The sequence below is a fragment of the Crinia signifera genome, chromosome 7 (genome assembly GCF_055691185.1).
Source record: "Crinia signifera chromosome 7, ASM5569118v1, whole genome shotgun sequence".
NCBI lineage: Eukaryota > Metazoa > Chordata > Amphibia > Anura > Myobatrachidae > Crinia > Crinia signifera.
Genome location: NC_139223.1, coordinates 180,666,487 through 180,691,254, shown reverse-complemented (window position 1 = coordinate 180,691,254; position 24,768 = coordinate 180,666,487). Strand labels below are relative to the sequence as shown.

The 24,768-nt window shown below is 49.2% G+C and overlaps 1 protein-coding gene across 2 annotated transcripts; it reads left to right on the top strand.

Moving 5' to 3' along the window:
* The first annotated feature begins 297 nt into the window (after positions 1-297).
* On the top strand, positions 298-17,548 carry COPS8 (COP9 signalosome subunit 8). 2 transcript variants are annotated; one of them, XM_083154554.1, is made up of 7 exons: positions 298-484; positions 9,429-9,499; positions 9,584-9,632; positions 11,558-11,690; positions 14,157-14,264; positions 15,780-15,842; positions 16,390-17,548. In XM_083154554.1, exons 1-7 carry the CDS (start codon positions 407-409, stop codon positions 16,467-16,469), a joined length of 582 nt encoding a protein of 193 aa, XP_083010680.1. In that variant the 5' UTR covers positions 298-406; the 3' UTR covers positions 16,470-17,548. The 2 variants fall into 2 exon arrangements, with proteins under 2 accessions (XP_083010680.1, XP_083010679.1); XM_083154553.1 differs by having other exon boundaries at positions 299-484; positions 15,780-15,854.
* The last annotated feature ends 7,220 nt before the right edge of the window (positions 17,549-24,768 follow it).

Below are 24,768 nucleotides of genomic sequence, written 5' to 3'. Positions count from 1 at the left end.
TTAGTAGCTGCTCTACAACTCACCCCATCACAAGCTCTTCCTCTGTATTACAGAGTAATCCAAAATCTCCCTCTCTGCAGGGCATTGGCGTCCTGAAAATTGTTTTTTTTATACACTACAGATGGTCTATACTACAGGCTGTTTCAAACATTTAAGATAAGTGGTCAGGAAAAGATTAAACATATCATCAAAGACAATCGCACCGATGACCATCCATACCACACAAAACTACTCTAGTCTAGACTAGTATTTATAGTCACTGGACCAGCGTGTCCACCAATCAGGCGCCGTTCATCACTAGCCAATCCGCGGCAGACGCTTCGGACGCGCGCACCCTGTCTGACCCGGAAGCGGAAGAGCTGTGTTGGCGGCGGTGCAGGACGAGACCCCGGGCACCGAGGTGAAAATGCCAGTTGCCGTGATGGCGGAAAACCCGGTGTCCTTCCAGCGGCTTCTAGAGCAGAGTGAGGAGCAGGAGCTGGAGGTGGGGAAACGTGTGCGAGTGGTCTGACTGCTCTGCTGTACGTGTAACCCTGTCACCGTGCTGTGTGTGTGTGTGTGTGTGTGTGTGTGTGTGTGTAACCCTGCGCTGTCACCGTGCTCTGTGTGTGTGTGTGTGTGTGTGTGTGTGTGTGTAACCCTGCACTCTCACCGTGCTGTGTGTAACCCTGCGCTGTCACCGTGCTGTGTGTGTGTGTGTGTGTGTGTGTGTGTAACCCTGCACTGTCACCGTGCTGTGTGTGTGTAACCCTGCGCTGTCACCGTGCTGTGTGTGTGTGTAACCCTCTGCACTGTCACCGTGCTGTGTGTGTGTGTGTGTGTGTGTGTGTGTGTAACCCTCTGCGCTGTCTCTGGGCTGTGTGTGTGTGTAACCCTCTGCGCTGTCTCTGGGCTGTGTGTGTGTGTGTAACCCTCTGCGCTGTCTCTGGGCTGTGTGTGTGTAACCCTCTGCGCTGTCTCTGGGCTGTGTGTGTGTGTGTAACCCTCTGCGCTGTCTCTGGGCTGTGTGTGTAACCCTCTGCGCTGTCTCTGGGCTGTGTGTGTGTGTGTAACCCTCTGCGCTGTCTCTGGGCTGTGTGTGTGTGTGTAACCCTCTGCGCTGTCTCTGGGCTGTGTGTGTGTGTGTAACCCTCTGCGCTGTCTCTGGGCTGTGTGTGTGTGTGTAACCCTCTGCGCTGTCTCTGGGCTGTGTGTGTGTGTGTGTAACCCTCTGCGCTGTCTCTGGGCTGTGAGTGTGTGTGTGTGTAACCCTCTGCGCTGTCTCTGGGCTGTGAGTGTGTGTGTAACCCTCTGCGCTGTCTCTGGGCTGTGTGTGTGTAACCCTCTGCGCTGTCTCTGGGCTGTGTGTGTGTAACCCTCTGCGCTGTCTCTGGGCTGTGTGTGTGTGTGTGTAACCCTCTGCGCTGTCTCTGGGCTGTGTGTGTGTGTGTGTAACCCTCTGCGCTGTCTCTGGGCTGTGTGTGTGTGTAACCCTCTGCGCTGTGTGTGTGTAACCCTCTGCGCTGTCTCTGGGCTGTGTGTGTGTGTAACCCTCTGCGCTGTGTGTGTGTAACCCTCTGCGCTGTCTCTGGGCTGTGTGTGTGTGTGTAACCCTCTGCGCTGTCTCTGGGCTGTGTGTGTAACCCTCTGCGCTGTCTCTGGGCTGTGTGTGTGTGTGTAACCCTCTGCGCTGTCTCTGGGCTGTGTGTGTGTGTAACCCTCTGCGCTGTGTGTGTGTGTGTAACCCTCTGCGCTGTCTCTGGGCTGTGTGTGTGTGTGTAACCCTCTGCGCTGTCTCTGGGCTGTGTGTGTGTGTGTGTAACCCTCTGCGCTGTGTGTGTGTGTAACCCTCTGCGCTGTGTGTGTGTGTAACCCTCTGCGCTGTGTGTGTGTAACCCTCTGCGCTGTCTCTGGGCTGTGTGTGTGTGTGTAACCCTCTGCGCTGTCTCTGGGCTGTGTGTGTGTGTGTAACCCTCTGCGCTGTCTCTGGGCTGTGTGTGTGTGTGTAACCCTCTGCGCTGTCTCTGGGCTGTGTGTGTGTGTTTAACCCTCTGCGCTGTCTCTGGGCTGTGTGTGTGTGTGTGTGTAACCCTCTGCGCTGTCTCTGGGCTGTGTGTGTGTGTGTGTAACCATCTGCGCTGTCTCTGGGCTGTGTGTGTGTGTGTGTGTAACCATCTGCGCTGTCTCTGGGCTGTGTGTGTGTGTGTAACCCTCTGCGCTGTGTGTGTGTAACCCTCTGCGCTGTCTTTGGGCTGTGTGTGTGTGTGTGTAACCCTCTGCGCTGTCTCTGGGCTGTGTGTGTGTGTGTAACCCTCTGCGCTGTCTCTGGGCTGTGTGTGTGTGTAACCCTCTGCGCTGTGTGTGTGTAACCCTCTGCGCTGTCTCTGGGCTGTGTGTGTGTGTGTAACCCTCTGCGCTGTCTCTGGGCTGTGTGTGTGTAACCCTCTGCGCTGTCTCTGGGCTGTGTGTGTGTGTGTAACCCTCTGCGCTGTCTCTGGGCTGTGTGTGTGTGTTTAACCCTCTGCGCTGTCTCTGGGCTGTGTGTGTGTGTGTGTAACCATCTGCGCTGTCTCTGGGCTGTGTGTGTGTGTAACCATCTGCGCTGTCTCTGGGCTGTGTGTGTGTGTAACCATCTGCGCTGTCTCTGGGCTGTGTGTGTGTGTAACCATCTGCGCTGTCTCTGGGCTGTGTGTGTGTGTGTGTGTAACCCTCTGGGCTGTGTGTGTGTGTGTGTAACCCTCTGCGCTGTCTCTGGGCTGTGTGTGTGTGTAACCCTCTGGGCTGTGTGTGTGTGTGTAACCCTCTGCGCTGTCTCTGGGCTGTGTGTGTGTAACCCTCTGCGCTGTCTCTGGGCTGTGTGTGTGTAACCCTCTGCGCTGTCTCTGGGCTGTGTGTGTGTAACCCTCTGGGCTGTGTGTGTGTGTGTAACCCTCTGCGCTGTCTCTGGGCTGTGTGTGTGTAACCCTCTGCGCTGTCTCTGGGCTGTGTGTGTGTGTAACCCTCTGCGCTGTCTCTGGGCTGTGTGTGTGTGTAACCCTCTGCGCTCTCTCTGGGCTGTGTGTGTGTAACCCTCTGCGCTCTCTCTGGGCTGTGTGTGTGTGTGTAACCCTCTGCGCTGTCTCTGGGCTGTGTGTGTGTGTGTGTGTAACCCTCTGCGCTGTCTCTGGGCTGTGTGTGTGTGTGTGTGTAACCCTCTGCGCTGTCTCTGGGCTGTGTGTGTGTGTAACCCTCTGCGCTGTCTCTGGGCTGTGTGTGTGTGTGTAACCCTCTGCGCTGTCTCTGGGCTGTGTGTGTGTGTGTGTAACCCTCTGCGCTGTCTCTGGGCTGTGTGTGTGTGTGTGTGTAACCCTCTGCGCTGTCTCTGGGCTGTGTGTGTGTGTGTGTAACCCTCTGCGCTGTCTCTGGGCTGTGTGTGTGTAACCCTCTGCGCTGTCTCTGGGCTGTGTGTGTGTGTGTGTAACCCTCTGCGCTGTCTCTGGGCTGTGTGTGTGTGTGTAACCCTCTGCGCTGTCTCTGGGCTGTGTGTGTGTGTGTAACCCTCTGCGCTGTCTCTGGGCTGTGTGTGTGTGTGTGTAACCCTCTGCGCTGTCTCTGGGCTGTGTGTGTGTGTGTAACCCTCTGCGCTGTCTCTGGGCTGTGTGTGTGTGTGTAACCCTCTGCGCTGTCTCTGGGCTGTGTGTGTGTGTGTAACCCTCTGCGCTGTCTCTGGGCTGTGTGTGTGTGTGTAACCCTCTGCGCTGTCTCTGGGCTGTGTGTGTGTGTGTAACCCTCTGCGCTGTCTCTGGGCTGTGTGTGTGTGTGTAACCCTCTGCGCTGTCTCTGGGCTGTGTGTGTGTGTGTAACCCTCTGCGCTGTCTCTGGGCTGTGTGTGTGTGTGTAACCCTCTGCGCTGTCTCTGGGCTGTGTGTGTGTGTGTAACCCTCTGCGCTGTCTCTGGGCTGTGTGTGTGTGTGTGTAACCCTCTGCGCTGTCTCTGGGCTGTGTGTGTGTGTGTAACCCTCTGCGCTGTCTCTGGGCTGTGTGTGTGTGTGTGTAACCCTCTGCGCTGTCTCTGGGCTGTGTGTGTGTGTGTGTAACCCTCTGGGCTGTGTGTGTGTGTGTAACCCTCTGCGCTGTCTCTGGGCTGTGTGTGTGTAACCCTCTGCGCTGTCTCTGGGCTGTGTGTGTGTAACCCTCTGCGCTGTCTCTGGGCTGTGTGTGTGTGTGTGTAACCCTCTGCGCTGTCTCTGGGCTGTGTGTGTGTGTGTGTGTAACCCTCTGCGCTGTCTCTGGGCTGTGTGTGTGTGTGTGTAACCCTCTGCGCTGTCTCTGGGCTGTGTGTGTGTGTGTGTAACCCTCTGGGCTGTGTGTGTGTGTGTGTGTGTGTGTAACCCTCTGCGCTGTGTGTGTGTGTGTAACCCTCTGCGCTGTCTCTGGGCTGTGTGTGTGTAACCCTCTGCGCTGTGTGTGTGTGTGTGTGTGTGTGTGTGTAACCCTCTGCGCTGTCTCTGGGCTGTGTGTGTGTGTGTGTGTGTGTGTGTGTAACCCTCTGCGCTGTCTCTGGGCTGTGTGTGTGTAACCCTCTGCGCTGTCTCTGGGCTGTGTGTGTGTAACCCTCTGCGCTCTCTCTGGGCTGTGTGTGTGTAACCCTCTGCGCTCTCTCTGGGCTGTGTGTGTGTAACCCTCTGCGCTCTCTCTGGGCTGTGTGTGTGTAACCCTCTGCGCTCTCTCTGGGCTGTGTGTGTGTAACCCTCTGCGCTGTCTCTGGGCTGTGTGTGTGTAACCCTCTGGGCTGTGTGTGTAACCCTCTGCGCTGTCTCTGGGCTGTGTGTGTGTGTGTGTAACCCTCTGCGCTGTCTCTGGGCTGTGTGTGTGTGTGTGTGTAACCCTCTGCGCTGTCTCTGGGCTGTGTGTGTGTGTGTAACCCTCTGCGCTGTCTCTGGGCTGTGTGTGTGTAACCCTCTGCGCTGTCTCTGGGCTGTGTGTGTGTGTAACCCTCTGCGCTGTCTCTGGGCTGTGTGTGTGTGTGTAACCCTCTGCGCTGTCTCTGGGCTGTGTGTGTGTGTGTAACCCTCTGGGCTGTGTGTGTGTGTGTAACCCTCTGGGCTGTGTGTGTGTGTGTAACCCTCTGCGCTGTCTCTGGGCTGTGTGTGTGTGTGTAACCCTCTGCGCTGTCTCTGGGCTGTGTGTGTGTGTGTGTGTAACCCTCTGCGCTGTCTCTGGGCTGTGTGTGTGTAACCCTCTGCGCTGTCTCTGGGCTGTGTGTAACCCTCTGCGCTGTCTCTGGGCTGTGTGTGTGTGTGTGTGTGTAACCCTCTGCGCTGTCTCTGGGCTGTGTGTGTGTGTAACCCTCTGCGCTCTCTCTGGGCTGTGTGTGTGTAACCCTCTGCGCTCTCTCTGGGCTGTGTGTGTGTAACCCTCTGCGCTCTCTCTGGGCTGTGTGTGTGTAACCCTCTGCGCTCTCTCTGGGCTGTGTGTGTGTAACCCTCTGCGCTCTCTCTGGGCTGTGTGTGTGTAACCCTCTGGGCTGTGTGTGTGTGTGTGTGTGTAACCCTCTGCGCTGTCTCTGGGCTGTGTGTGTGTGTTTGTGTAACCCTCTGCGCTGTCTCTGGGCTGTGTGTATGTGTGTAACCCTCTGCGCTGTCTCTGGGCTGTGTGTGTGTGTGTGTAACCCTCTGCGCTGTCTCTGGGCTGTGTGTGTGTGTGTAACCCTCTGCGCTGTCTCTGGGCTGTGTGTGTGTGTGTTTGTAACCCTCTGCGCTGTCTCTGGGCTGTGTGTGTGTGTGTAACCCTCTGCGCTGTCTCTGGGCTGTGTGTGTGTAACCCTCTGCGCTGTCTCTGGGCTGTGTGTGTGTGTGTGTGTAACCCTCTGCGCTGTCTCTGGGCTGTGTGTGTAACCCTCTGCGCTGTCTCTGGGCTGTGTGTGTGTGTGTGTAACCCTCTGCGCTGTCTCTGGGCTGTGTGTGTGTAACCCTCTGCGCTGTCTCTGGGCTGTGTGTGTGTAACCCTCTGCGCTGTCTCTGGGCTGTGTGTGTGTGTAACCCTCTGCGCTGTGTGTGTGTGTAACCCTCTGCGCTGTCTCTGGGCTGTGTGTGTGTGTGTAACCCTCTGCGCTGTCTCTGGGCTGTGTGTGTGTGTAACCCTCTGCGCTGTCTCTGGGCTGTGTGTGTAACCCTCTGCGCTGTCTCTGGGCTGTGTGTGTGTGTGTGTAACCCTCTGCGCTGTCTCTGGGCTGTGTGTGTGTAACCCTCTGCGCTGTCTCTGGGCTGTGTGTGTGTGTGTAACCCTCTGCGCTGTCTCTGGGCTGTGTGTGTGTGTGTAACCCTCTGCGCTGTCTCTGGGCTGTGTGTGTGTGTGTAACCCTCTGCGCTGTCTCTGGGCTGTGTGTGTGTAACCCTCTGCGTTGTCTCTGGGCTGTGTGTGTGTAACCCTCTGGGCTGTGTGTGTGTGTGTGTGTGTGTGTAACCCTTTGCGCTGTCTCTGGGCTGTGTGTGTGTGTGTGTGTAACCCTCTGCGCTGTCTCTGGGCTGTGTGTGTGTGTGTGTGTAACCCTCTGCGCTGTCTCTGGGCTGTGTGTGTGTGTAACCCTCTGCGCTGTGTGTGTGTGTGTAACCCTCTGCGCTGTCTCTGGGCTGTGTGTGTGTGTGTAACCCTCTGCGCTGTCTCTGGGCTGTGTGTGTGTGTGTAACCCTCTGCGCTGTCTCTGGGCTGTGTGTGTGTAACCCTCTGCGCTGTCTCTGGGCTGTGTGTGTGTGTAACCCTCTGGGCTGTGTGTGTGTGTGTGTGTAACCCTCTGCGCTGTCTCTGGGCTGTGTGTGTGTAACCCTCTGCGCTGTCTCTGGGCTGTGTGTGTAACCCTCTGCGCTGTCTCTGGGCTGTGTGTGTGTGTGTGTAACCCTCTGCGCTGTCTCTGGGCTGTGTGTGTGTAACCCTCTGCGCTGTCTCTGGGCTGTGTGTGTGTGTGTAACCCTCTGCGCTGTCTCTGGGCTGTGTGTGTGTGTGTAACCCTCTGCGCTGTCTCTGGGCTGTGTGTGTGTGTTTAACCCTCTGCGCTGTCTCTGGGCTGTGTGTGTGTGTGTGTGTAACCCTCTGCGCTGTCTCTGGGCTGTGTGTGTGTAACCCTCTGGGCTGTGTGTGTGTGTGTGTGTGTGTGTGTGTGTGTGTAACCCTTTGCGCTGTCTCTGGGCTGTGTGTGTGTGTGTGTGTAACCCTCTGCGCTGTCTCTGGGCTGTGTGTGTGTGTAACCCTCTGCGCTGTGTGTGTGTGTGTAACCCTCTGCGCTGTCTCTGGGCTGTGTGTGTGTGTGTAACCCTCTGCGCTGTCTCTGGGCTGTGTGTGTGTGTGTAACCCTCTGCGCTGTCTCTGGGCTGTGTGTGTGTGTGTAACCCTCTGCGCTGTCTCTGGGCTGTGTGTGTGTAACCCTCTGCGCTGTCTCTGGGCTGTGTGTGTGTGTAACCCTCTGCGCTGTCTCTGGGCTGTGTGTGTGTGTGTAACCCTCTGCGCTGTCTCTGGGCTGTGTGTGTGTAACCCTCTGCGCTGTCTCTGGGCTGTGTGTGTGTGTGTAACCCTCTGCGCTGTCTCTGGGCTGTGTGTGTGTGTGTGTGTAACCCTCTGCGCTGTCTCTGGGCTGTGTGTGTGTGTGTAACCCTCTGCGCTGTCTCTGGGCTGTGTGTGTAACCCTCTGCGCTGTCTCTGGGCTGTGTGTGTGTGTAACCATCTGCGCTGTCTCTGGGCTGTGTGTGTGTGTGTAACCATCTGCGCTGTCTCTGGGCTGTGTGTGTGTAACCATCTGCGCTGTCCCCGGGCTGTGTGTGTATTTAAAAAGCTGCGCTGTAACAGGGCTGTGTTTGTAAAACGGCGCTGTCACCGTACTGACATATGTTTTACATGTTTTTATGTCTTAAGTATTCTGCATACTCTTCTGGGGAAGACGAAGGTTCCGTCTGGGCATGTCAGGATAGGGGAATACCTGGAACGGGGTGGCCATGGGGTTCTGCTCCACTGTTTCTGGGTATCGTCAAATAATGCTTTTTGAGCTCTCTCTCTAGGGGGGTCAGAAGTAAGTGAGTGGAGTGAGAGACAAAGAAGGTGTCAGGGATAGGGGTGGGTAGGGAGAAGGAGGGAATGAGAGAAATAGGTTGTCAGAGAAAGGGCGAGTGCAAAGTAAGAGCGTGTTGGGGAGGGAGGGTTGTCGGGGAAAGAGACAAAGTGCTGAGGAGAGAGTTGTGTCAGGGAAAGAGGGAGAGCAAGAGAAAGTGTCGGGGAGAGACGGTTGTCAGGGAAAGAGGGAACGAGAGAAAGTGTGTGTGTGTGTGTGTGTGTGTGTGTGTGTGTGAGAGATAGATGGGGGGGGAGAGACTGTTGGAGGAAAAAGACTGTCGGGAGAAAAAGTGGGGAGAAGAGAGACAGACTATGGGCAGAGGAAGAGCGCAGAAGGAGAGAGAAAGAGGACATCCAGCAAAGGAGAATGAGAGGGAAAAAGAAGAAACACATGGGGGGGAGATGACAGTGGGGTGTGAGGGCCTCCATCTCCCGTAGCTGCTGCTCCGCATCTCTTGGGATGTTGCTGCAGGTCTCCATCTCCCGGGTTGCCGATGCCAAGTCCTGCATCCTCATTTTGTGAAACCTGGCCTGCAATTAAGTGTAATTTGCGATCACTGCCAATAATTCAGGGGCGGTGACAAAGCATTTGCAGAGTGCAACCAACCACTTTGTGGGAGCGGTCCAATGCAGGTTTGTTCGGTCCATTCCGGGTGGGCGTGGCAGGTTTGTGACTTTGGCTGCTGTGACCCCCAAAAAATGGGATGGCCCGGATCTGGCTCAGCATCTGCTACCAGTGAAGAACGAGTACTTTCCTGTATAGTGAAGTACTTGCAGGCACTTCACAGGGAGGGACCCAGTGTGCGGAGCAACCCTTTCCTGTGCGGATCACATGCCCCCCTCCCATTTACATAATGACAACTCGTGCTGTATGAGAGCCATGGCCCTGTGTATGTAACTCAGGGATATAAGCTCTTCACTGTACATGTGTCACCCTATGTGTAGATGTTTGTTTTACCTTTTTAGATCCTAAAAATTGCCACACTGTCTGAAATCAACTCCACGCCGACGTGCATAGTGGGGGTATGAAAAGGTCTGAGGACGCGTACCGCCACGCTTCGGGATGGCGTGGATACTGGGGGTTACATCTCATTGTAAGCACCCATCACATCTCATGGCATGGGTGCTTGTACAATTCAAAATCGAATTGCATCACATGCCGCAATATTCCAGGGGGATGCGATGCGATTTTTAGGAGCCCATACAATGGAAATCGTGGGCGCCGATCTAGGAAACAAGTACCGAATTTGCTACTAGCGCTAGGGCTGTTGAGCCGGACTAGACTCTTCACCTGAAAGGTTTAACTCTGCTGTACGACTAACAAAGCTTGTGGAAAACCCCATAACTAACTAAACCTGTATCTTTTTCAGGCCCCAGGCGGTGTTGCTACCCCCCAGGTGTACTGCCAACTGCTAGCCCTATACCTGTTACACAATGACATGTAAGTGCTTCCACCTCTGGTCGTTCTGTTACAAAAGTATTAATATTATTACTGCTCATTACAGCTAGTGTTTGTCTTTACCAGGAATAATGCCCGATATCTGTGGAAAAGGGTCCCGCCGGCTGTTAAATCTGTAAGTTATATATTGTATCATTTGTGATTTCTGTGGTATGTAAGCCAGTCTGTGATATGGGAGCACCGATGTACTGTATAATTCCACCCATTGGAATGTTGATGAGCAATGTATGCTTGTTGTGAGAGTGTCTTATACACTAGTTGAATTATAGTATTTGGTATTAAACAAAAACTTGGCCAGTGATAAAAACCATACACTTCATCACTTCACTGAGCTTAATAAATCTACCCCGGAATGACTAATCCCGGAAACACTAGATAACTCTGGTTTCTGTTCACTACTCAGGAGGGTGCGAGCAGAAACCTAGAAGTGTGAGGCTAGCGGGCAGTAATTGGACAGCTCCTAGCATTTATCCCAGGAGCTATGGCTGTTAGGCCGCACCAGTGAACGCACGTCCCCATCCACACGCATGCGCCTGCACACATGAGGAAAAATCATTTGATGCTACTCAACATCGAATGATTTTTCCTCTGTTCACTGCTGAACGTAAGCCAGGACTTTTGGCGAAGTTATAAGGCTGATGGCTGCTTTAACTTGAGTAGCAATTTATCGCTGAAATCCTGCACAATTATAATTGACAAAATAATTTATGTAGCAATAATATACTGCCATAAATACAACCTGTGCAACTCTGTTCAGACAGAGAGGGAGTAATGGTGATCAAGAGGATAGTGTTCGTTCTAGCACCCGGTGTCGCTGTCTGCTGTAGTGCTTCTAGCACAGTGTGGTATGTATATCAGTGTTGATATACAGACCGCACTGTACTAGAAGCACTACAGCAGACAGCGACACCCCAGGCAGGGAAAAGGAACTGCATGGGTTTTCAAAGTTGGCGGGTGCTAGAACGAACACTAGAAGAAGGGCAATACTGTTCCGCAAGCATTGAACAAATGGGGGTACTGTTTAACTCTCGGATTTACTCATTCATCCTGATTTTGTCTTTATATTAACTGCCCATTTAAATCTAGTCACCATAGTGCCAGCCCCCACAAAGAGCAGACTATTGCAATTGGCCTTTTGGGGGAGATGTGCAATAATGTCCTCTTATCGATAAGTCTGCCCTCCAGTGATCTGTGTAAGACCCACAGTACAGGAGCCTAGTTCTAATGTACTCTTACTTCCTGGCCATCCACTGGGCATGCGTAAGATCTTGCAACCATTGCTGGATCTCCCATGTACAGCCAGCCCAGGTGTTTTATATATGATAGAACATATGAATGATTTCTGTCGCTATACAATAGTCTGGTGACAGCTAAAAGATGTTTGCAGATAACTTGGAGAAAAGTAATTTGCCTCCCAAGTTCTCGGTTTTCATACATACCATGTACACATACATGTCAAGTAACGCTGCGTATAGATACCTCTCCTATGAAAAGATGCCGATTTCTGCCAGCTCTATCCAGCAACTTGTATCGCTACTAGTGAGTCTGCTCCAAGCAAAAGCTCCGAAAGCTAGTCTGTTACCTTCTGTGTTTGGATTTGTGAGAGTAAGATGTAGTTTAACTCTCTGCCAGCAGATGGCAGTGTTTCCTAAATACGTGGACACTAGACATGGACTGTATTATAGGTACTAGCCCAATGGGCCTGAAACTGCCAGGTCTGATTAAGCTGGGCAATTCCATCTACACGCCGATGGTAAATTTATGCTAGGAGAGAATTCTCTGCTGACACAGTTACACATATTAGGCGGTCAGACTGATTTCCACAGTACTTTGGATAGCCATGCAGTTCTGCAGAAGTACACCTCGTAAGTGCATGGAAAAACAGACACCGCTGCTTTGCGTACGCCCACAGTGTAGAAATCTATACTACATATCTGGTTTTCTGTCTCCTAAATCTGGCTTTACCACCTCTCATGTGTATATCCTACGTCACATTCTGGCTGATGGTTCACATTGCTTATATATTCTACTTCTCTGCAGGCCAGTGCAGAGCTTGCTTGGATCTGGGATGTGGGGCAGAGGATCTGGCAAAGGGAATTCCCTGGGATTTATTCTACCATTGCCGCCCATCAGTGGTCTGAAACCATACAACCAATCATGGAGTCTGTACGTGGTAAGGAAACCTTCTTTTACTGCAGTGCGCTGCTGCCTTGTGTACATTGCTGGGAAGCCAGGCGATTGTACTCCTGTACTAGATTGTTATCTGGATACCCAGTAGAATTAATTTACCACTGAGAAAAGTAACTAGCCGATGTTCCAGCCGGGCAGAGGTTTGCTGAGTGTAACATATTACTTAACCCCCTTAGGAGTCAAAATTCTGGAAAATTCCCTGCTTAGCAGGTGACTGCAAATAACTGTCACAGTTTCCAGTCCACCCAGCAGGTGTACAGGGAGAGTATACCCACTGTCATAATTTTCCAGAGCACAATGGTGATGCATTGTAAATGGCAGGCGGCCACACAACTCAGATATGCAAAACCTTGGTATTGGAATTGATTGCTTTGTACGAGGGACCATGACCTTTGGGTATATGATGTGCCCTGCTCAGACAACTGTATCATTGAAATAGGTCTGTAATGAAAGTCTCCCTTCTCCTATTAATAAATATGTGAAGCCCTATAGGCTGTCCGGGTGCTGGACGGGATCCACGACCCCCATAGGGGAGATTAGAATAGGTGGCTCACGTAGCGAGCCACCGCTTTTTTGCGCTTGCCATGCTGTCTGACTCCGAGCGGTCGGGAAAATGACTGTTGGGATCCTGACTGTCGGAGTCCCATACCACACCCGGCTGTCCATGTGGCCCTCCAAAGTGCATAAAGCTGGGTACATATTAGGCCTGGGCTGACCAAACTGACCTCCAACAGGTCACGTTTCCCTGACGACCCCCCCCCCCCCCCCCCAACTGATTCACAGTTGCAGTCAATACGAACTGTCACATTTCCAACATATATTCATACCTAATGGTGCCCACACACAGTGAGATGTGCTATGCAATTTGTACTGTATAGATTGTGCGATACACTACAATAGTATGTACAATAAGAGTGTGGTATAGGGTACCAACAGTTGGGATCCGGACTCAGACAGCAGGGTGAGCACAACAAAGCCCCTTGCGTGGCGCGGTGGCTCGCTACACTCGCCACCTATTCTATTCTCCCTCTATGGGGGTCGTGGACCCCCACGAGCAAGAATAGCGGGTGGCCGTCTGGCACCCGTCTGTCGGAGTTTAACAGTCGGGGTCCCGACATCTGGTTAATGACTGTCGGGACCGCGTCCGCCACCCGTACAATAATACCCGCATGCACATACTATTTTGCCTTGTGATATTCACTACGCGGAGGCAAATATCGCATCGCAAGGGAAAATAAACATGGTGCGATTTGAACGAAGAAGATAATCCTGCCGTGTGTGGGCACCGTAACCCACACATTCTACAGATCCACAGGTGGTCTGGAAAACATGAACTGTTGGTAGATCTCTGGGACCGGTCTGCAGCTCAATCTGCTGATCGTGCGGACTGCGTTCATGTATACTTAATATATTAAAACGACTGTACGATTTATATCATTAGGTCGTTTGTAAGGTTGCATAGTGTGTATGCACTGTGTCGTTTTGTGGGAAATTGCTTTGCTTGTGCATTGTCTAATGTGTACCTGGCTTAAGGTTGCATGTCACTAGTGTACATTGCTGTGGCCACTAGGGGGAGCCCATGTCTAAGAATAATTGCTCCTTAAGGGGGAATAGAATTGCAATGTTGGTATAGGAATTGGATTTATTTATTTACAGTTTCTTATATAGCGCAGCAGATTCCGTTACAGTTTCTTATATAGCGCAGCAGATTCCGTTACAGTGTCTTATATAGAGCAGCAGATTCCGTTAGTGTCTTATATAGCACAGCAGATTCCGTTACAGCGTCTTATATAGCGCAGCAGATTCCGTTACAGCGTCTTATATAGCGCAGCAGATTCCGTTACAGTGTCTTATATAGCGCAGCAGATTCCGTTACAGTATCTTATATAGCGCAGCAGATTCCGTTACAGTGTCTTATATAGCGCAGCAGATTCCGTTACAGTGTCTTATATAGCGCAGCAGATTCAGTTAGTGTCTTATATAGCGCAGCAGATTCCGTTACAGTATCTTATATAGCGCAGCAGATTCCGTTACAGTTACTTATATAGCGCAGCAGATTCCGTTACAGTGTCTTATATAGCGCAGCAGATTCCGTTACAGCGTCTTATATAGCACAGCAGATTCCGTTACAGTGTCTTATATAGCGCAGCAGATTCCGTTACAGCGTCTTATATAGCACAGCAGATTCCGTTACAGTGTCTTATATAGCACAGCAGATTCCGTTACAGCGTCTTATATAGCGCAGCAGATTCCGTTGCGCTTTACAATAGTAGACAGTGATAAACACAAACTGGGTAACAACAGACAGACTTGGAGGTAGGAGGGCCCTGCTGCAAGCTTACAATCTATAGGTATATAGGAGGGAAACACAAGGACAGGCATTTAAATGTAAACCTTCATTCTAGCGAGTTAATTTGAATGAAATGTTTTGGGTTTTTCTTCATGCCAGATGAAACAAGGCGGCGAGCATTTATTTTGGTGTCGCAAGCTTACACATCAATTTCTGCTGATGATTTAGCTGCCTTTGTTGGTCTTCCTGTAGAAGAGGCTGTAAAAGGTAAGTCATATAGGGTTAATATGTATTAATGGAGAAATCCACATTTTGTGTGCTTTCACAAATTGGAAATGATGTATATGTTCTCTCACACTGAGACTTGGGGAACAAAGATGATCCTGCACGAGAGGGGACAGTCTGAGCATAACTGGTTGTGCTGTAACATAATTACATTGCCTGCTGTAAACTGACCATACACTCTAAGGGGGCAATTCGATTCAAATCCCGGTGAGACGGCACGTGAAAGCAGGTAACTGCACCCCACATGATCTTGTCCTTGTGTGCATAATTTGGGAATTCGACCAGAGATGGTCGCTGATGAAAATGTCACACTGCCGGGAGAAGAGGCGGGGGAAGTCGCTGGTGGGAGGAGTATGCTCCTCTGACCAGCGACCATTAGGGGGCTCAAAACGGGAGTGCGCACCCAGCGATTTCTCATCAGTGCACACTCCAATCACTGGCCATATGGTTGCTCAGCCGGCGCTGTCATGAAAAAGGACGGGCCCGGGCACTGCATTAAAGGGGGCGGGCCCGGACACTGCCGTCACTGTGCTGGAGCGCCGGGCATCGCCGTCTATGACGGCGCTGGGCTTCCCCGTGCACCCTACCACAAGATCATGCAGGGCGAAGCGCCCCCCGCTAAAACAGCCTAGCAGGAACACTTGTTGAAGCCCCCTGCTGTAGAGAGAAGTGCACTTGAAGGGTTACAGGGGATGTTTATCTGTCTCCAAGAGAGACCGATGTGGCCAGCACAAGGCTGATGTTGTTTGGACGTTAACTACAACATTCTTTTAACCTAGGGGGGCCCGTTCACCGGGATGCGAATTCGCAGTCTGAGTGATTTATTTTATTTTCTTTCTCCAATGGCTGTGCATGCAGTGCATATGTGCGGGACGTCCGCCCGAAGCCAGCGAGTTACGGTTGGCTGCTCGCAGGGTGGCATTTGGGAGCGTGCCGCTGGCATTTTCTGGGCATTCCCCAGAAAATGCAGGCATCCCTCCCCAGCCGTTGGGTTAAAACAGCCTTCAGAGTCAAGTATATTCTGGCTCATTCAGCGGTGCGCGCAGGAGAAAAATCATTCAATGGCATGTGTTTGGCGTGGGTGGTGGCTAGTTGCTCGCTGGGCTCCAAACATTCTCAGCTCAGCAAGCAGGTCTGAATTGGGTCCACTGTCATGCGGGCCATACGTCAGCGCCGCTAGTCAATTAAAAACACTTGCGGTCTTCTACAAAAGGCGAGGCATCAGCAAAATGTTGCATGTTAAAAATCCCTGATTCAACAGTTTGATCCTATTCTGTTTGGAATCAGCAACTCTATGAAAATCAGACATGTTGGGTTTCCTTGTTGCGGGCCGGACTGCGACTTAAGGCAATGTGTGCAGCTGTATGGGCCACTTCCTGTACAGATTCAGAGACTCCATTGCACACAGATATACACACGTCCTATATAGAATTCATTATTATCCCTATTATTTGTGTTTACTCCTGTGGTTTGGAACTCTCCCTTGTACCCTTACAGGTGTCTTAGAACAGGGTTGGCAGGCTGATTCTGCAACACGCATGGTAATGCCGAAGAAGCCAGGTAGGGTGCTCTGTAAGTTCACTCTTTGTTTCTGGGTCACATTCTGGTTTGCCTGAAGATTTATGTTGTGTGTCTAATACAAATCCTATGCAGTTGCTCATTCGTTTGTTAGCTCCGTCAAGCCTTTATTTCCCCTATGTGTGCACCTGGTGAGGTTTACTCTCTTTGGTACTTTTTCTGTAACATTCCTTATGAGTTCTGTAATTAACACCAGTGCTAGAACATTCTGGACGATTTGTGTAGTTAATAATACAATTTAAATAAAAATAAAACAGTTTAATTTGAAAGAAAAGCAACTTCCCAGAGTCACGAGGAATGAGGTCACATCTGGCCCAGCCCCCCTCCCCATCTAGCTCATCACTAAAAATAAATCTGTCTGTGTCTCACGGTTTCTGGGCTGGGGTAGGCGCAGCATAAAATGTTCTGTTCCTAATTTCCTAAAGCACTGCAGGTCTGGGGTGAGGGTGGGTGGACCTGCATGGTTACACCGGTACATTTTTGGGTGGGAAGCTGGAGTGACTGTTTTGTTTTTCTGCTTTCCACACAGATTCTGCACCCCTGTCTCTGATCCCCAACGAACAGCAGCTGGCCAGGCTCACCGACTACGTGGCTTTCCTAGAGAACTAGAGCTCCCTCCCAGCCTGACATGAAGAATGTGCAAGGCAGACGCTGGGGGGGAATCTCCCACACTTCATGGCCTGTTCTTCCGAGTCCTCACACTGCACAATCCTTCTACTCCTGCAGACCAGGAACTCTCATCCTCCTCGTGAGCTGCACTAGGTCTGAAGGGGGGTTCTTGAGGATGGGGGACTGCATCGAGGTGCAGACTTTGAAATCTGACTTGTGTGGGAGTTAATGACTTTGCTGCCCAAAAGGCCCCCTGTCCAATACACAGTAATATATACTTGGGTTCCTCTGGCTAAATAACGGTGTTGGCTATTTTAAGAATGATTCGCAATAGTTATTACTGTCGTGTGCATGAATAGGTTACACCTATGTTGCTGGAGCTAAGGCTCACCCTGGGTAGACGTCTTAACTGAAACCTCCTCTTGTAGCCGGTTTCCAGAGGTGAGTTTTTTCAGTCGGCTTACTAGTAGTGGAACATGTTAGCGTATCATTTCCTCTTAGTAATTACGGAGATGAGGAACATTCTGTAAGCTGCGTTCACAAGGACACTCCACGTGTCACAAGGATTTGGGGTGATTGAGCCTCCGTTCCAAGATTAAACCCCCCCTCCCCCCTTTTTTTTTTTTTTTTAAACCATATCCTGGCCAGTCCACATATTTATTCCATTGCCCATCTAAATAAATGGAGTATAGTCCTCCTTGAGGACCTTCATGTGTCAGAGTGAAGTAACTACAGCATTGTGATCATCCGCTGTATGTGTTGACAAGATGGTCAACACCCTACTATCAAGAAGAACCTTCAGTGTACCTCTGGTCATTGCAGTGGGACAATAAGTGGAGGCCGCGATAATTCTCTGCTTCACACCAACATGGCAAATGGATCGCTCCAAAAACTGGATCTACAAGAACAGCAATCTTTTAGAATCCCCATACCTCCCAAAATATGTCCGCTCTTCCTGGTGAACAGTTACCTCCCGTCACTGCATGGAACCTCAAACGGTGCTCAGTTTGTCAACCTGTAGCTTGGTATTGAGGCCCGTAAAAAAGAACATGATATAATAAAATGTTAGATAAATACAACACGTGTCCGTCTCTGCCATTATTTCACTTGGTTGATTGTCGGGTCGATCATTTTCTTTATACGCTGCTGTGTGTGAGTGGTGTTTGGATGTCAAACTTCAAACAAATTTCACACAATGTACGGTACTCTTTACCTAGAAGGGCGCCCACGATTTTGATCGTGGGCATCGTAAGGAAAAAAAATCGGGTCGGTCGCATTGCATGCGACCAAAAAATCGCATGCGATGCGATTACCGCGATTTCCCATAGGGAACAATGTTAAATGTTCCAATTGACACGATCCTCTCATGAACGGCCTTATGTAAAAAGCTTGCGATAATCTTAAAGATTTAATGCCGCAGATCGTGCGATCCATCGGACGATTTGGGCACAAATCCTGAGGTGTTTTTTCACATGCAATCTCAACAGATCCCTATGCAGCACGTAAGATCATAGAATCCATCTCGCACCCCTCAGGCCTGCACATATGACCGTACCAATTCACGATGTGCACAAAAAGACACCGATGCATCGCATGAGCCAGCGAAATAACTAATATATGGCCAGCATTAGATTCACATGCATTCTGCTAGCAGCATGGGGATCTTCAGGACCGCAGCAGACAGTGACTGACTAGTCGAGACGTTTCTCCTGTACCATAAGAACACACATGATGGCATTTGTATCATGGAGTTCAGTAATGTACATTACTTATATAGACTGTCTCAGCAATGGGCAAGCGGTGCAGGCAGAATCAGCCTAGTGTGATGGCGCTACAGTATATGTGCACTGACTGAGCCGCTAGCGGCAGCTCACATGCTATTGGGTATACCTGTTGGTGACATGATCTATTATACAGGTGAGTTAGCTCTCCTTTTATAATGAATATATAAACTAATGGTTCAGTAAGGGCTGAGATTGCTTATTCGATAAAAAGGGGCAGACTAGACAGGACCAAGTGTTTCGTATCTGCCGTCACATTCTATGTTTCTGCAGCACAAATTGGGGCTATTATGTAGTGTGGGACCAACTGGAATAGGTGCTATTCCCATATCTGATTGCTAGGATGTTGAGAATGTGTGAAGGAGAGTGTGTTACATCCATATGATGCGTTTCTGCTTACAGTCCTGCCAGTTTGTCTTTCCCTGAGTAGGAAAATAGAGGATTAATCATCTCTTCACATGGAGGGTAATGCTGAGTGATCTGAGCAATGTAGATCGCTCTGTGGGTGGAGCTACAGTGAGTTACAGCAGTGAGCAGCAATCATGGGGTTCTGTCAGCAGGAAACATCACTGCTGTTAGTAGCAGACAGGGTCACTGTCAGACCGGCTGCCGCAGCATACAGGTACCCCAGCTCTGCCCTCTCTGATGGATCTGTGGCCAGGGGGGCGTTTCTAGGTACTCGGGAACCCTCCCATGCCCGTGCGTGTAGGGGCATTTTGTAAGTGATCTAGTCTTAGGATTTCTTAGAAAATGCCCTTACATTGCCCCATAAGTGTTGTAATCTTTGGAGGTTTAATTGATTTTGTCATAGCAACTGAATCTTTCATTTTCCTGCCCCCCTTTCCTTCAGTGTCTGATAAAGGGTCTTCTCACCCTTGCACTGACCCCCTTAATTTTGTAATTTGTGCATGTTGCATACCAACATCAATATCAGTGTTTTTTTTTTTTTTTTTTAATGCAGCAGCCACATAACTTAGGCCAGGTCAACATCAGGACGATCTTGGCATGATCTGTCATCATTACTGGTCAAATTGCAATAACCCATTGGCCAGTTGTACAGGGTCTATGCCCATGGATTGTTAATTTGTTAAAGTATACTAAATAGTACAGTAACTCACATTTTAGAGTTTTAGCCCTCTTGGGACATGACATAAAGGGCGCAAGTTGGTAAAAAGAAAAGAATTAATCTGACTGAGATATGGTTAAACTTCCACAGATCTGGGAAAACCCATACAGCGGACATCACAGGAGCATCGTTAGGTGGCCTTACCTGTGCTTACTAAAGCTGTGTACACACGGGGGCGATAGGGGCTGAAATCGCTGGAAATATGGTCGCAGGCGACCAAAATTGCCAGTGATGGGAGTGTGCCCCGGCGATAAATCGCCGGGTGCGCGCTCCCGTTTTCAGCCCCGTTCTAATCGCTGCTCCTGCGACCAGCTGATTACCTCTGCGGCTTAACTTTTTCAGCTTTGTACCACCCTGCAATGATATGGAAATGCCACCCCATCCACATTGACCTTGCCCACACTGTTGAAGTGTACAGTATATATTAGTAAATTTCCCCCCTCAGACTCTCCACTAGCCTCCAAACTTTCAAGCATTCCCTGAAAACTCACCTCTTCAGGCAAGCGTATCATATTCCGGAACTCCCACATAACCTCCAGTAGCATTCATATCTAATTGCATCCCATCAGGGCTGTCTGTAATCTGGTGGGCCTGCCATGCTTTAGATTCCTATCCTTATGTATCCCTCCTATTATCCCTATAGATTGTAAGCTTGCTAGCAGGGCCCACCTACCTCCATGTCGGTCTGTTACCACCCACTGTTTCCATTTGTAAAGTGCAACGGAATTTGCTGCACCATATAAGAAACTGTAAATAAATAATAGTTCCAATAAAAACAGCTGTGACTATAGCGATTAAATGTAGGGATCTGTGTTGCGTACACTTATTTCAACACTCAAGTAACAAAAATGATCTGGCACTAAAAATTGGGTCATCGGTTACGCAAGTCGCTGAGAAAGAGATGACTATTAGTCAAACATCTTTGTTTAATAAAAAATACATGGACTTTCAGTTATAGCCAACAAAATTGCCTTTGGTTAAAAAAGAAGAAAGGGAAAAAAAAAAAAAACATTTCAGATGCTATGGCTACTGCTACTTAACAAGAATGCCTGTCCATCAAGGCCCTTTAAATTGTCAACTTTTTTCCAGGTTGACCTTTTGACCATGTCAACTATGGGGGTAATGTGATGGAGACTGATTGTGGTGACAAGTTGAAACTTGCCACATATTGCGTCAACTGAAAAGCCTCAACCCCTCTTTTTTCCCTCTTTTTTTTTTTTCTTGTGGTATGGGGCTCCGACAGGGGGGGGGGAGTGAGCACAAAGAAACCCCTCGCCACAATGAGGGCTCGTTCCGTTTGCCACAGGTTATATTCTCCCTCTATGGGGGTCGTGGACCCCCACAAGGGAGCATAGTCCCTGTGAGTTGGGATCCCCCCTGTCAGAGCATCGGCAGTTTGGATACTGACTGTCGGGATCCCCACTGTCGGGGGCGTCATCCGGCACCCACCCTTTGGTGGTTGAGGGGGTAATTTACTAAAGGAAATTTGTACAAAAAATAGGTGTGTTTGTATCCAGAAATACACTTATTTTTGACATTTACTATCCCGAAAATACGGCAATTCGTATTCGTATTGATGTGCTATCAATAGTGTCTATATGGATGTGTGCCATGCATTATCATATATATTATTTCTAGAAGGAGATATTCACTTTTTTCTCCCTTCATACTTAACCACAATAGATAAATGAGATACCATTGTAAATATTAAGTAAGTCTCTACTGACAAATTGTTGATTTACAATTGCACACTGTATTGTTTTTAAAAAAATCAAAGTTAACCCCCCCCCACACACACTTGTGGAGCATTGCAAACCAATAACACTGACACGGCAGTTCTGTGAAGTAACGGTTCTAGACTTTATTAAGGGTTAAGGAGATTGAGGCTGTATTTGTGGGGAGCGGGTGAGTCATATTATAGGTTACAACTTAATGTTGTTTGGCCCGGCGCCGGATCCCACTACTGATGTGGGGAGTGAAAACCTGCGTATGGGAAAGACTCTTGTGTGTGGGCGAGTTTGGTTAATAACCACAGTGAGGCGCCAGTGCTCAGCCTCTAGATTAAGGTCTTCTTTACCATCAAATGTTCAAGTACAACGCACGGCAATGGAACAACACAGCCACATCCAAATAACAACCCAGGTCGCGGTTATTCTACTTTATATGAGGAACCACCGGTGTAGCGAAAGCCATACTAATAAAGTATGATTCAGGTTTTCTCACACGCAGCCAGAATGTTCACAGCTTGTGTTCGGTAAAATAAGAGTCTGCCAATTACCAGGCAGCCATATTGTGGACTGAGCCAGCATATACTACACGTTGCTTTTGGCGTCATTATCACGTATGTCTGAGGAGAATATTAAAGAGAAAGACATACAAATAACTGAGTAGGCCTAAGAAGGTAATTGAGTTTGTTGCAGGGTTTTCTGAGAACATTGCATGCTAATGTTCTTATTTAGTCTGAAATATCTTGCTCATTTTTCCTCACAACTCATTGCAGTGCTAGCAAGAAATGAGGTTCTCTTTGTAAATGCAGTTGCACGTCTGTCCTGAAAAAATGTCCCCTATTAAAGTGCACTTGCCCCCTGCGTAGAGCAGGGGCAGCCATTTTGTTCTATGAGCCAATGTTTATAAAATTTCATGAAGGAAGGCTGTAGCTCCGTTCAAAATTCAAAAAGGGGAGGCACACCAACTGCCATTTCAAACTGACTCACTGGCAGTTGGTGTTTCTCCCCTATTTGAATTTTGAACTGTGCCGCAGCACCACCTGCGGCGCGTGTGACAATCTCCATCTGAGACCTCACTTTTAGTGCCCCAAAGCCACAGCATTATTATTATCACAGGATATGGCTGATTAGGGTTGTGTGGTGAGATGGGCACCATTGTACAAAGCACAGGAGTGTTGCCCCCATTTTGTAGGCCTGCCAAGGTCCGTTTATTCATTTTTAGACAAAAATTTCATGGATCCACAGGCCTGGAATAAACCTCCGTCCTTAGTAGGGTTACTGCGATGGCCGCTGTTCACGCAAGTGATCCAATGCTGTGCCTTCGAATGCAGCAGCGAATTACAGAGGCCGTCAGGAGGAATCCACTTGCCCAAGAGCCTATTTTATCGCAGTCTTAAGAGGCAGTTACTGTGCTACCGCGTCTGTTAGTTACGCATGTTGGGATCACAAAGCACTTTTTTTTTAGTTAGATTTTAAGTTAGATTTCAGTTAAAGAGTTAAGGTGTGTACACACGGCAGGATATGCCGTGAGATGCGAGTCCCGATATGATCAGATCGTATCGGGACTCGCACGGCATGCATGCAGAGGGACAATTTAGACTATATAGTGCAGATCTGCACTATATAGTCTTGGCTGCCCTCTCTATTTCACTGCCGAATTGCGCTCACACGGAAGCCTGCATCGGCTCGCAAGCCCTAAAAAAGCATGCGATATGGCTTCCGATGTTCACTATATCAGCAACATCGGAAGCCATATCGCCCCGTGTGTACACACTATTAGTCAGGCTTTCGCTCTCAACACTCCACAGAGACTGCACTGACTAAAGTAGACAATGATCTGGCCACTGCTAAATCTAAAGGCCATTTCTCACTTCTTATTCTTCTAGATCTCTCAGCTGCCTCTGACACTGTCGACCACTCTCTTCTCATACAAACACTACAATCCCTAGGTCTCCAGAACACAACCCTTTCTTGGTTCTCTTCCTACCTATCTAATCGCTCTTTCAGTGTTCGCTTCTCTGATTCTACAGCCTCCTTACTACCTCTGTCCGTTGGAGTACCACAAGGCTCAGTCTTAGATCCTCTGCTTTTCTCAATCTATACCTCCTCACTTGGGAAACTAATCAGCTCTTTTGGATTTCAGTATCACCTGTATGCTGATGATACTCAAATCTATCCTCCCCGGAATAGTCACCATCAGTATTGCTCCGTGTCTCTGAGCGTCTTTCTGCCATCTCATCTTGGATGTCATCTCGCCACCTCAAACTCAACATTTCTAAAACAGAATTAATTATATTCCCACCAGCCAACAATAGTTACCAACCTGATATCTCTATCACTGCTGAGAACACTACAATTAATCCTACTCCACCAGCTCGCTGCCTAGGGATCATCCTTGATTCCGAACTGTCCTGCAGTCCTCACATTCAATCTGTCTCTATATCATGTTACACGCATCTAAAAAACATATCCAAAATTCATCCGTACCTTACACAAGACACTGCAAAACTCTAATCCATGCACTCATTATATCACGCATTGAGTATTGCAATGGCCTCCTTACCGGTCTTTCTAAGAAAAGACTTTCACCGCTACAATCCATTCTGAATGCAGCCGCGAGGCTGATCTTCCTGGCTGGACGCTCATCGTCTGCTGATCCGCTCTGTCAGTCCCTCCATTGGTTGCCTGTATATTACTGCATTCAATATAAAATACTTCTACTTACATACAAAGCCATTACTCTGACTACACCGACTTATATCTCTTCGCTTATCTCAAAATATATCCCCACGACCTCTCCGCTCTGCACAAGATCTGCGTCTCTCATCCACACTCATTACTTGTTCCCATTTACACTTGCAGGATTTTTGTCGGGCAGCACCCACCCTATGGAATGCCCTTCCACGCACACTAAGACTCTCATCTAGCCTCCATATTTTCAAGCTGAAAACTCACCTCTTCAGGCAAGCCTATCATATTCTGGAACCCCCATACAACCTCCAGTATCATTTATATCTAATTGCATCCCATCAGGACTGTCTTGTAATCTGGTGGGACTGCCATGCCATGGAATCCTATCCTTATGTATCCCTCCTATTATCCCTATAGATTGTAAGCTTGCGAGCAGGGCCCCCCTACCTCTATGTCGGTTTGTATCTACCCAGTTTTTTTAATCACTGTTGTTTCCAATTGTAAAGCGCAACAGAATATGCTGCGCTATATAAGAAACAGTAAATAAATGCCTTGTTCTGTAAATTGATTGGCTGCTTTCTTTTCAATTTTAGTTCAAGCCTTAAATTGTCTGCTTTGTGATGGGCACATCTGAAAACGCTTTACTTCTGGCCTGGCTAGTGTATGGTGTCGATTACATTTGTAATAATCTACACCATCATCTAATATTTGAATAGTAGTCATTGCATATGTCAGCTTATTATATTTGGCTGTATAGTTTAAAACAATACTGTAGCAAAAAAGAATGCTTAAAGGCTCAATAGGATAAGCACCAAATCCGTTAACCGTTTGGCTGCCACCATCTCTAAGAGATGTGCAAAATATCCTCTAAATATGCCAGCGTTGCTAACATTTGCTGGTACTTGTTTCCTAGTACGGCGCCAATCGCATCGAATACCATAAGCCATACAATGGGATGCAATGCGATGTCAGCC

Coding starts and splice junctions, on each gene's coding strand:
- COPS8 (XM_083154553.1), top strand. CDS start 407: ATGCCAGTTGCCGTGATGGCGGAAAACCCGGTGTCCTTCCAGCGGCTT. Junction 9,633..11,557: donor TCCCGCCGGCTGTTAAATCT/GTAAGTTATATA, acceptor ACTTCTCTGCAG/GCCAGTGCAGAGCTTGCTTG. Junction 11,691..14,156: donor AATCATGGAGTCTGTACGTG/GTAAGGAAACCT, acceptor TCTTCATGCCAG/ATGAAACAAGGCGGCGAGCA.